Source organism: Tachypleus tridentatus, chromosome 13 (assembly GCF_004210375.1).
Source record: "Tachypleus tridentatus isolate NWPU-2018 chromosome 13, ASM421037v1, whole genome shotgun sequence".
In the NCBI taxonomy this organism is placed as follows: Eukaryota; Metazoa; Arthropoda; class Merostomata; order Xiphosura; family Limulidae; genus Tachypleus; species Tachypleus tridentatus.
Genome location: NC_134837.1, coordinates 21,840,325 through 21,852,518, shown reverse-complemented (window position 1 = coordinate 21,852,518; position 12,194 = coordinate 21,840,325). Strand labels below are relative to the sequence as shown.

Below are 12,194 nucleotides of genomic sequence, written 5' to 3'. Positions count from 1 at the left end.
ACATCATCAGGTCCAACCGATGTACTGCCAGATCGATGAAGGGCCAGTTTGAATTTCACCAGTGTAAATGGACGATTATAGTCATAGAGACAATCAGCTTTAAAGGAGAGAGGTGATTGCTCTTCCTGAGTCTTGGTGGCTAAGAAAGTAGAGGAAGAAGCAGAAGTGCTAAATACCCTGCAAAAGCTTTCACCTAGAGTATCAACGATGCTCCAGGTATCAGCTACTTCCTGGCCATCAGAGAGCAAGATCGAGAGGAGAACAGAATTATATTGCCCACTGGCCTTTCGAATCTTGTCCCATATGACTTTGGAACTGGTGGTAGAAGATATGCTGCTTGTGAACTTAATTCAAGATTCCTTCTGCTTTTGATGCCTTACCCACCGAGCATATACACAAGCTTGCTGGAAAGCAATGCAGTTCGAAAGTGTCGGATACATACAAAAAGTATCCCAGGCCAGTTTTTGAGTCTTTTGTGCCACGTGGCAGGCAGGGTTCCATCACGGACGAGGATATCGTGGAAAATGTGTCGAGGTTTTAGGAATACATTGAACAGCTGCTTGTATAATACAGTCAGTTATTGCTGCCACACAGTAGTCTACTGATGGCTTAATGAAAATGGCAAAATCATGTTCTGTGAGAGTTGTGAACGAGGGCCAGTTTGCTTGATCCAGATTCCACCGGGGCAAGCGGGTCAGATGGCATCAACCACAGCCAGTCTCTCTCAAAATTAGAGGAAAATGATCACTGCCTCATGGATTATTGTCAACCCTCCATGAAAAATGGGAGAACAGTGAAGGAGAGAAAATTGACAGATCAAGAGCATTAAAGGACTGACTAGATGCATGAAAATATGTAGAAAAACCAGTATTGAAAAGAGAAAGCTTGTAATCAGAAAGTATACACTCTACAGAGCAACCCCTCCTATTAATATTAGCACTTACCCACAGGGGATGATGCCCATTAAAGTCCTCCAGGATTAAAAAGGGAGACAGCAACTGTTCAATGAGAGCATCAAGGTCTGATTCATCATAGGTCTCTCCAGGTGACAGGTAGAGAAAGAGGACAAACAGTGATGGTACAACCCAAGAAAACATGGATGGCTATGGCCTCCAGGGTGTGATGAGTGGCAAAGACACGGTGGGCACATGCTGACCAGCCAAAAGTGCCACTCCTCCAGACACTCATCCACCACACAACCTGTTATTTCTGTAGAAAGAAAACCATCAAAAGGTGACTGTATTGGCAAGTTTCAGAAAAATTTCCTGTGAGGAAAGACATACAGGATGGTAGAAAGCAATCAGTGTTTTGATGTCATCCAGATTAGAACGTAAACCTCGACAGTTCCATTGTATCAAGGTGGCCATATTCATTTATGTGTAGAAAAATTGGGTGGAGAACCCTTCTGTTTATGACCACATCTTTTTTCTTTACTGTCTTTATTTGAAAGAGGTCTATCGACCTCCATGGATCCTGCCCTGGTTTGATTGGGCAGGTCTTTGCTGTTGGAAGAGGATTCCAGTGACTGAGGAAGTGAATGAATGATCGTTTTGCATCTTAGGGTGAGAGAAGAAGATGTACCTGAGAAAATGTCAGAAACAAAGGAAGTGGATCTTGGGATTTGCTGGAATGTATGTAAGGGACAGAGATGGGTGTTAAAGTTGATTCATCAGCTTTTTAACCATGGAGGTCAAAAGACTTTTCATTTGTTTCGAGAACAATTCTTCTGGAGGCACAGAGAGATCCATCTGCACTCCCACTGTAGTAGTGGAATGAAGTGCAGCAGCATATGTCTGAGATGAAGTGGTGGACAGCAACTTTCGAGCCTCAGGATAAGTAATGTTATGAATCGTTTTCAAATGCTGCACCTCTTTTTCTTACAACCATTTAGGGCAAGAACAAAAATATGATAGGTGAGAACCATTGTAATTGATGCAATGAGGGTCTGTTTCACACTCATAGGCATCATGGTCCTTGTCACCGCAACAAGCATACATCAAGGAACCATAACATGACAACTTTGAGTGACCAAACCACTGACACTGGAAACATCAGAGAGAGTTTGGAATGTATAGCCGTATCTACAATTTAGACAACCTGCCTCGATGGTGGCACGTGGATGTGGTGATGTAAATGTCAGAATGAGGACACTAGTCGGCATCATAATTCCATCTTTGTGAGTGGAGATACACCTTACTGATGAAAATCCTTGAGTGTAGAAACCAGCAGGAATTTCTCACTTGGGGATGTTCTTAAAATCCTTCTCAACAATAACTCCTCGTGATGAATTCAAAGTAGCACGAGGTGTAACCTCAATAGGTATATCCCCAATTGCCTTTGAATGCAAGAGGAGTTCACTGTGTTGAGATGTGGATGTTTCCACCAACACGACATGTCACCAGATCAAAGTTTCTTTACTCACTTTGGTGAGCTAGTAAGTCCCTCTAGTCCCTTCTGAATACAAAAGGTTGACATTTACTCTAAAGGTTTGTCTGAGAAGAGTATGTGGTATAAGAAAATGAGGTACAACAGGTGTTACAGATGTTGATGATTGCTGCTCAGATTCTTCAAAACTTGGTCATTTACCAATGGACTGTTTTTTCATTATTTTATTTTGAGTTTTTATTTGGAGGATCCATAATAAAAAAGAGAATATTTTGGTGCCCACTGACCCCACCCACCATGGAGCCCTATGAGGGGATGCACTACAATGCCAAACTCAGACACTGAAGCAACTCCAGGGTATTGTGAGCACTATACCCAAACACCAGCATCAGATACAATGTCCACAACACCTGTTTAGAACATCGAATACTGGTACTTGGCAGCTGACTTTAATCCAAGTGAACAAGCCGACTGATCCAAGGGTGGCCTCCCCAAGGCTGCCTATCTACAGGAATTCAAGGCCAATATGGTGTGTTAGGGTTGGACCTCTCAACCACCAAGATCCTCTCCTCCCCTTCATGGGTCACCATGCACAGTAAACAACTGGGTGAATGTTTAGATCTCAGAGGAGGTAAAATGAAAGAACAGAGCCTTCCCTGGGAGGTCCCCTCACCATGTACCAGAATCCACACTGAGGGGAAAGAGCATGCAGGATCACAATAAGGTGCTAATCAGGAAGGGAAGCAAGCTGGGAAGGACAGGAAAAACAAAATAAACAAACTAATAGAGATAAGATTGGCAAATGGAAAAAAGAAGCAAGTTTCATAAACCAAAAGGTGGCAGATGATACTGTCTTATCACTCACAACAGAGGAAATTGAAAGTACCTGTTCAAAAAGCCAAGGCAATAAAAATATGGTATGTGAGAACAGTAAAATGGGAAGGACAATAACCCCTTAGGACAGACCAAAAAAAGTTCAAGGTACATAGTTATCACAAAGGAAGTACTGTCTATCGAGATTAGAGAAGGTACCAGTTACGTTAACAGTAATGTCACACTCCCATTGTCAAAGGGTAGCTGCTTAATCATTTGTATGTTAGTATGCAAACATCAGCATATTAATCTCAAATTTCAATTGTGTAATCTCTAAACCATCCTAAGTAAATAATATGAAATGTTTCTTTTCAATAAAACTATATTTTATCTCTTATTTTCTCTACCCCAACATTGTATGAGGTTGTTCAATTTCAACCCTGTAACCAAGAAAAATTGAAGTAAATCTATATTACAATTTTTTCTTTCTGAAATTACCTAAAATTGTAACATTAAGCAACATTTGTTTATTCTAAATAGCTTTATACTTGTAATGGTACACATATATTTATATTTAAATGTTATTGTTTTAGTGCACTTTTAGTTATAAATTACTTGACAAACATGTAGCTTGTGGTACTCCATCTAATTATATGGCACACAGGCTACTTGTGAGTTGCTCACAACCATATCTTGTGAAAATTTATATTATTTTTATTATTATTATTATTATTACTTTATTTACCTAACTAAACCTATTCTAATTTTTATATTTTAGGTAAGTTTATAATAATAAACTTAAACTCAGGAAAAATAAGAAATAAGCTACTTACCAGGTTTTTCTTTTCTTTCTGCTGTCAATTATTAATGAAACATATCTCTTTTTTTTTTTATATTAAAGGGACCATTGCACTTAATAATTTTTTATTTAATTCAATAATGCACCAAAGAATACAGAATATAATGTTCAAAAAAGCAGACAATATGACAAGAGCTGTTAAAAATTCAGCTATGTTCACTGATTTGTTTCCTATGGGAATAAAGGTTGAACTAGGAACTGGAAGTGGACAGTTCTCTTTACAGAAAACAATGTAATATAAAACATTTAACACACAAAAGCTTTGGCTTTCTATTAGTAATAAATAATACAGTACCAAATCACAAAGTAAACTATTGGCAATTTCTAAAAGAGAGGATGTGAGAGGTGAGTGTGACAAGAGTATACTGATTTTCTATTTTATTGGTCTGTGACCAAATAAGATTGAGGGCTATAAAATTTATGCTTTGCTTTAGTGATGACAACATTATAATGAATAATTTATAGTAAATTTTGTTCTTCACAGAGAAGTGGTAAATAAATTACAAAAGAGGAGATACCTTAAGAACAAATGTCACAATTCTCGTACTAGGGTAAATCCAGGATATTTTCCTAATATTGTTTTATAAAAGTAAGAACTTAAAACTTGTATTAAAATCTGGGTTATTAACTAAGTTTTTATGCCAAATTCATACATACACCATGGTAAAAAGTAGTTTAATTAAACTTTGAATGTAACTTATTAAAACTTCATGTATCAAAACAGTTAATTCATGTTTTAAAAAAAACGTTTAATTTTAATATGATTAAATGCAGAATTAATTTTTTTGTTTTCACAGTAAATGAAATAAAAATCACCAACTTTGGTAGAATTAACTTATTTTCAGATTAAGAAACTAATAAAACAATAACATTTACAGTTTCAATAAATTGTATATAAATATAAAACTGAATTTTTTTGTATCTAACCACTCAGTCATATTTGTTTTTTATGAAATACAAGGACAATACAGAATAAAAGGGATGCTACTTACTTCAACTACACATACTCACCTCATTAGGAATATAAAGTACCCATCCTAGCTCACCAGTGTGCTAGAAATTTTATAGAAACTTTTGAAGATGAATTGTGGTATATTCTATCAAATGTATTCCATAAGCTGCTTGTAAGTGTTGCTAACGAAATCCATAGTATAGTTAAAGCCAGAAGCAGTACCATTCCTAAACCAAAACATATAGTTAAAGCCAGTAGTAGTCCCATTTCTAAACCAAAACATATAGTTAAAGCCAGTAGTAGTCCCATTCCTCAACCAAAACATATAGTTAAAGCCAGTAGTAGTCCCATTCCTAAACCAAAACATATAGTTAAAGCCAGTAGTAGTCCCATTCCTAAACCAAAACAAGTAGATAAAGCCAGAAGTAGTCCCATTTCTAAACCAAAACATATAGTTAATGCCAGAAGTAGTCCCATTCCTAAACCAAAACAAGTAGATAAAGCCAGAAGTCTTACTTCAATAAATTGTATATAAATATAAAACTCATTTTTTTTATATCTGACCACTCAGTCATATTTGCTTTTTATGAAATACATGGACAATATAGAATAAAAGGGATGCTACTTACTTCAACTACACATACTCACCTCATTAGGAATATAAAGTACCCATCCTAGCTCACCAGTGTGGGTAAGATTCATAACCTTAATGCCACTGGCTAATCCTATATCCATTATCTAAAAGTCAAAAAAAAACAACAACAACTAAATAGGTATTACATAGAAAGCTCCATTTTATTTATTTCTCAGATTTCATAGTCCTAAAAATATTGAATAAAATACTGTAGAAAAGTGTGTATGTTTGTTTGTTTTGAATTTTGCACAAAGCTATACAAGGGCTACCTGCACTAGCCATCCATAATTTAGCAGTGTGAGGCTAGAGGGAAGGCAGCTAGTCATCACCACCCACTGTCAACGCTTGGGCTACTCATTTACCAATGATTAGTATGTTTGACCATCACATTATAATGCCCCCACAGCAGAAGGGTGAGCATGTTTGGTGTGACAGGGATTTGAACCCACAATCCTCAGATTACAAGTCAAGTGCCTTAACCACCTGGCCATGCTGGGCTGCTGATATTCATGGTCATTAGAAAGAGCACAAAGCGAAATAAACTGTAATAATATCTTAGAGCTCCAAATCATCTTAATATAAAGTATACTTACTATCTGTATGGTTTTCTTTCAGAAAAATAGCTTGATAAAATTAGCAAAAATAACTATAATTTAAGATTTTGAAAATGTTACATCTGAAATTGTGTTTATAAGCTTAAAAATAACTTATGTTAGAAGGTAATTTTCAAAACTTTCACACTTACCCATTTTGTGAGAAACACTAAATAATGTGCCTCTTATTACTGTTCATGTTTTCATTCTAATTTTTGATAAAACAAAGCTGTTTTTTGCAAAAAATAGCTTCTGGAATAAGTTTTAATTGATTTTTCTGCAAAATATTAAAAAATTAAATACCCAAAGTTTTGGTTTGCACTTTTTTTGTGTGTAACTATTTTGGTTTAGCAATAACAACCATGCAGCAAAACCTTTCATTCATAGAACTGGTTTTTGAAGTTAATTACAGTTTGAGACTTCTTTTCTAAAATGTGATGAAGAATTATAAAAGCTTAATACTATCCTTTCCAAGTTCATTAATAAGTAATCCTGCTTTAATTCTTTTTTGTTAAAAATATCATGAAAACTTTTTAAAGAAACTCATTTCTTTTAACTATTTTAATTATTTTCCTAAAAATACCAACAAAAAGTAGATTGTGTTTTTGTTTAAAAGAGTGGTTGTTAGCCATATTAATATTGTTTAACTCAGAGTTTATTAGTTTAAGATATTAAGTTAATTTTTGTCAAAAAAGTTGTTTCTTTCAAGAATTAACTTCCCACATAAGGTCTGTCACTTGTTTATACAATAAGCCTATGTAAAACATTGTTGGAAAGATGTCTTTTAACTGATTCACACAAAATCTCAAAATACTAATCTGATATTAAGTGAAATTCTACTTTGAATAGAGATTGTATTGGTAAAGAATTTTTAAATCTTATTAGTGTGACTTGTTACTGTATCCAACAAAATAATTAAAAATCTTTTTCAAAACTGATATTAAAACACTTACTGTACTTTTCAGTGTATAAGATGCACTTTTTTTCCAAACAGAGAGGTCTCAAAACCCTCCTGCATCCAATACATCAAAGGTAAAAAATTTCATGCCTCTACTACTTTTGAAGTATTCTTAAGAATAATAAAAGATTATACTGATGTTGAACAAATAAATAAATGGCAACTGTGAATTTTTTTTTTTCCCTGAAGATAGCCTTGAAAATAGGAGTGCGTCTTATACACCAAAAAATATGGTACTTTTCAAATTAGGGATTCATTACACAGTAGATAAAAAAGGAAATCAGATAAATTAATAGTAAAATGAAGAAACATATTAAAATAAATATACATTATGTTTTAGATGTTTTACTGACTAAGTAATTATTTTTGTGGGCCTTTTATTTTCATTAAATATATATAAAAATAGAGATAGATTTTTGTTTGTTTGTTGTTAAGCACAAAGTCATGCAATCAGCTATCTGTGCTATGCTCATAGTGGGTACCAAACCCCAGATTTTATTATTATAAGCCTTAAGACTTACCATTGAGCTACTGGGAAGTCATGAGATATAAAGTTGTTAAATTAATAGCAAGAAGACTTAGGAGACAACTAAATTAATTGTTATATATAATGTTCTGGAAAGTTTTTTATTCTCAAACATTTAACTTTAAATTACTCAGACAACTGAATCCAATTTTCCAAAGAAATCAATTTCAAAATCATAAAATCTGTGACTGTTTCTATTCAAAAATTGAAATAATTTTGTTTGAAGACAAAAGTTTATCTCTGATCTTACAAACACACCTTTAACTGATTCAATTATATTTAGTAATTAAAATAATTATTAGATAGTGTAATTTCCAGGTCAATAACATATATATATATATATTTTTTTTTTTCATTTTACTGCTCTGCCAGGTGTCACTTTATTTGTAGATTGCAGACTTCACACATGCACTAGTTAGGACTGAAATGACTTATTGTTCAGAAGAAAAAAAACTTTTTGGGGAACACGATGAGATATCGTGCAATCTGAACTTCTAAAATACATTTTATAATATGCATATATACATAGATACACTCTTATTCTTGGATAAAGTAAAAATAAATGAATAAATTATAAATTAAATGACATTTACAATCAGAGCAGTAAATACTAAAGACAAACATTTACTGCACAACAACTGTAACAAATTAGCTGACTTATGACACTCATGTTAAAGGTAAACAATAAAAAATAAAGCATTATATAGATAAATAAAAATAGGACATCTACAGCTTCAGGCTGCACACAAGACAAAAGAATCTGTTGTAGGACAAACTGTACAATAAAGGTGGAATGTTTTAATTATCAAGCTATATATTAAAAACTGCAAATTTAGAGCACATTATCAAGAAATTGGCATTGATGTGTGTCAGGGACCTGCACCCAATTAGTATAGTTTTTAGCTAAGTTTTCAAGGACTTTGTTTATGCCTTTATTTATGCCCCAGTTTGTTGTACTTCATTGTAAAATTGTACCAAAGTACGTTGCTTCAGGATATGAGAACTTGAAGCAGAAACAAGAGACCAAATAAAGAAGTCAACTGCTATTGTAGTCATAAATCTATGGACAAATGTGTGTACAAATAATTGTCAGTTTCACAATTTACTACATTAACTGTGAATGAAAGCTAAGAAAACTGCTAGCCACATGTCTGCAGGAGGGAAGATACACAATGGTAAACATTTTAAAATAAATTAGTGTTTTGGTGACAAAATTTCATCTGCTGTAAGTCACTGCCATTGCAGTAGACAATTCTTCTAGCAGATCCATGATTTCAATCAATATGCTTCATGTTACATGCTTTCCCATAAATATACCTTGGTGTAAATAGGGTATTCATATCAAAAGTATAGCTAAAGCACTCAGATCTGCAACTGCCATTGAAGTCCTTAAAAATGTCAGGCTAATGATGGAATAGCTCATCTGTTGCATCTGATTCAGGATGCTCCTCACTTATGATCTTAAATTACGTGTTTATATACATGTTGTTATATAGCTAAACTATAACAAAGACAGCAGACAGAGCATTGTGGATCTGACTGACAATGAATGGAGCATATGAATCTGTGCCTGAACCACTTAGCAATGGTACAAAGATATTGGCTAGAGTACACTCCTACTTCATGTAGTATTTTCATGCCTTTGTATAAATCAATGAAGAAAAACCTGGCTTCATGAGGTCTAGACTCTGAGCTTAATGGCAACTTTAAGAACACAAAGTAGATTTCATGAAATGCTTTACTCTTGATGATGATGACACACCAGATGTAGATATAATAGCTATCTTGAGTTTTGTATGCTAAAACGTTTTTAGTAATTAGTGTATTGGTCTTTACACCCCACCAGTTTCATGCCATTTCTGAACATGTAACTACTTTCCACCAATAACATTGCACCCCCTATAAAGGCACGGCTAGTTCCCTCTGCAATTCTCACTCAATCCTTACTTTCTTGATAGAAATGACAGTTCAGACATGGGTTTACATTTTTTTGTGTGTGGCTACAGTTTTTAATTGTTCTTTGTTGCTGTTTCCAATGAAGTTTATTCAACAATTTCTAATTTTCATGTTTGATTTCAATTTTTTTCATGAGTTTGAATTCAAAATTTTCTTGTCCCCAAATTCTATGTGTGTTTGTACGAATTTCAGGTTTCTTTTGGTAAAAAATGATGTTCCACAACAGGCAACAATGCACATGGCACATCTTCCCAGGACACAGAGTCAACTTTATCTCCTGAGGATGTAGGTGCCTTGGTTTGAAAGGAGTTGGAGTCTTAAGTTCAGCCACCATATTCTTCTTCTTTTAAACACTACATTGTTTCTAAGAAAGAAGATACTCAATAAGTTGCTACTTTGGTCTTTCCTTTTTCAGGCACCTTCCCCATTTGCCAACTATGAGGGAAGACTTTTTTTCTCCTCTTTTCTTCCTCTGTCTTCATGTTCTCCCAATAGATTTGTGGGAAGTTTTTCACCATGTACACTTTACACCAGGTTGATATACTCATGGTATTCCTGGTTCCAATGCTCTTGGCATGAGTTTAGCCTATCTTACACATGGAAGACTTATGTATTTTGCATCATTACTGCTTGTATTCTGGCAGGTTAGATATTTAGGTGTAGATTGTTATCTATGTTATTACTTCAGTTTAATTGTACCCTAGATACTGATTACCACTTTGTAATTTCCATAAGTTTAATTGTTATGCATGTTCATAATTTTATGTATTTTGTTAGTTTGTAATTAGTAAGTACTTTTCCCAGGTACGTTTTAATTGTGTATTACATATCTTAACTACTTGTAACATGTAATTCACTTTTATGTTATGTAATGGTTTTTCTCATCATTTTTTTATTATATCCCTTCTCATCTTCATTATTCATGACAGTACATGACTTACTTCAGTGCCCTTTGTTGTCTAGCTTATTTTCAATATGTTAAATTAGTTAATGATTATTCGTGTTTTTTAGATAATTTTATGTCAGTTCGCTTATTTCTTTTCATTACATACTTTGTGGATTGGGTACATTAATACAGTTTGTACATTTTACATACAAGTACTTTGTAAACTGAGTATGTTTGTTTTGTTTTTACCTTTCATATCTTTAATATTAGTAACGATTCTTTGTTCTCTGTCATTAAATTTTTTCATCATTGTTAGATATATACCCTTTCCAAAATTTAATATAACCTAATTGCTTGCCCTTATCTTCTGGGTTACTTTGATCTGTTTGGTTCCTTGGATACTGATTATTAATTTTTCTTTCCTCAGTAATTTCTGTCATTTGGCATGCTCATTATTTGTACATTCTTTGTGGACTGGAAACATTTTGGTATTTTGGCCATTTAGTAACTGTCATTCTTTTGTTTATTGAGTATGGTTCAATAGTTAGCACATCACATATCATAAGTATTATAATATCTATTTATTGTTCTTTCTATTTTTTTCTCGAGTGTTCAAATGTGCCATCACTCCAAATTTTTGTCAGTGTGGAACTTATATGTTTGTCTTGTTACTTCATTAATGTGTTTGTTTCTTTGCCATTTGAGAGACTGTGCTCAGCTTTGATTCCTTTTCCCTTGTTTATGATTCTTAGTCAGCTTTTAAAGTGTCTCATTTAGAAATACAAACTTTAATCCGTCTATATACCCTCCTTTATGACCTAATTCCTACTCCTCCTTGTTTGTGGTGGTTGTTTTTCAGATTTTTATACCATTCATGACATTCACATCCTCTACCTCAACCTTGGTCCTTCCTTCTTAGGGCCTACACAACCAATTATTGTGTTCTGATTTTCACACCCATTTCTTTACCTTCCATTTCCCACCTGTACTTCCATTCTGATCTAGATAGGTTTCTTTATCGTTTCATTCCTTCAGGTGATATTTGGCATGTTCTGCCTCATTTCACAGTTCACATTCCTGACTTTTTATTCTCAAAACTTCTCGGTTTCCAGTTTTCCATGACATGTTACTTACTCCCATTGGTTGGTTTGTTAACTCATCTGGCAGATTTATTTGGACTTGTAGTGAAAAGTTGTCATCTCCACAACCTCTCTTCACATCAGTTTTGTTATATTACTATCTCTTTTGCTGCTCACCTTTGCTGCCTTTTGAAGAAGATAATTTGGCTAGAATGTGAGCAACTTGCAAAACCTTTATCACTCGTAATTTGCTAGATCTGGCTGCATCTTCCATCCATAGCAATTCTACACACATCAGTTTGCTTTGCTTCTTTCATCTATGTTTTCTTTTCAGCTTCTCTACTCTTAGAATCTACTTTATGGATCCTACCTTGTAGCAAGTGTTACCTGGTGAGATATGCTTTGTCTTAAACCTGCTCTAATTAAAGTAATTATATAATGCTCACAGTTGAGATAGGGTGTTTCTGTAAGACTACTGGGCACTTTCCTGATGGTGTATATTTATGTCTTAGAAATCATTAAAACTATATACTTGGACTTCATGGGTAAAGTA

The 12,194-nt window shown here is 34.0% G+C and overlaps 1 protein-coding gene across 1 annotated transcript in view; it reads right to left on the bottom strand.

The window, feature by feature from the left end:
* The window catches only part of LOC143240205 (pyruvate dehydrogenase phosphatase regulatory subunit, mitochondrial-like), a 115,352-nt gene that overhangs the window by 20,158 nt on the left and 83,000 nt on the right, over positions 1-12,194 (bottom strand). The window contains exon 16 of the mRNA XM_076482294.1: positions 5,658-5,747. Within this exon, the coding sequence (XP_076338409.1) occupies positions 5,658-5,747 (90 nt within the window). The remainder of the gene's footprint in view (positions 1-5,657; positions 5,748-12,194) is intronic.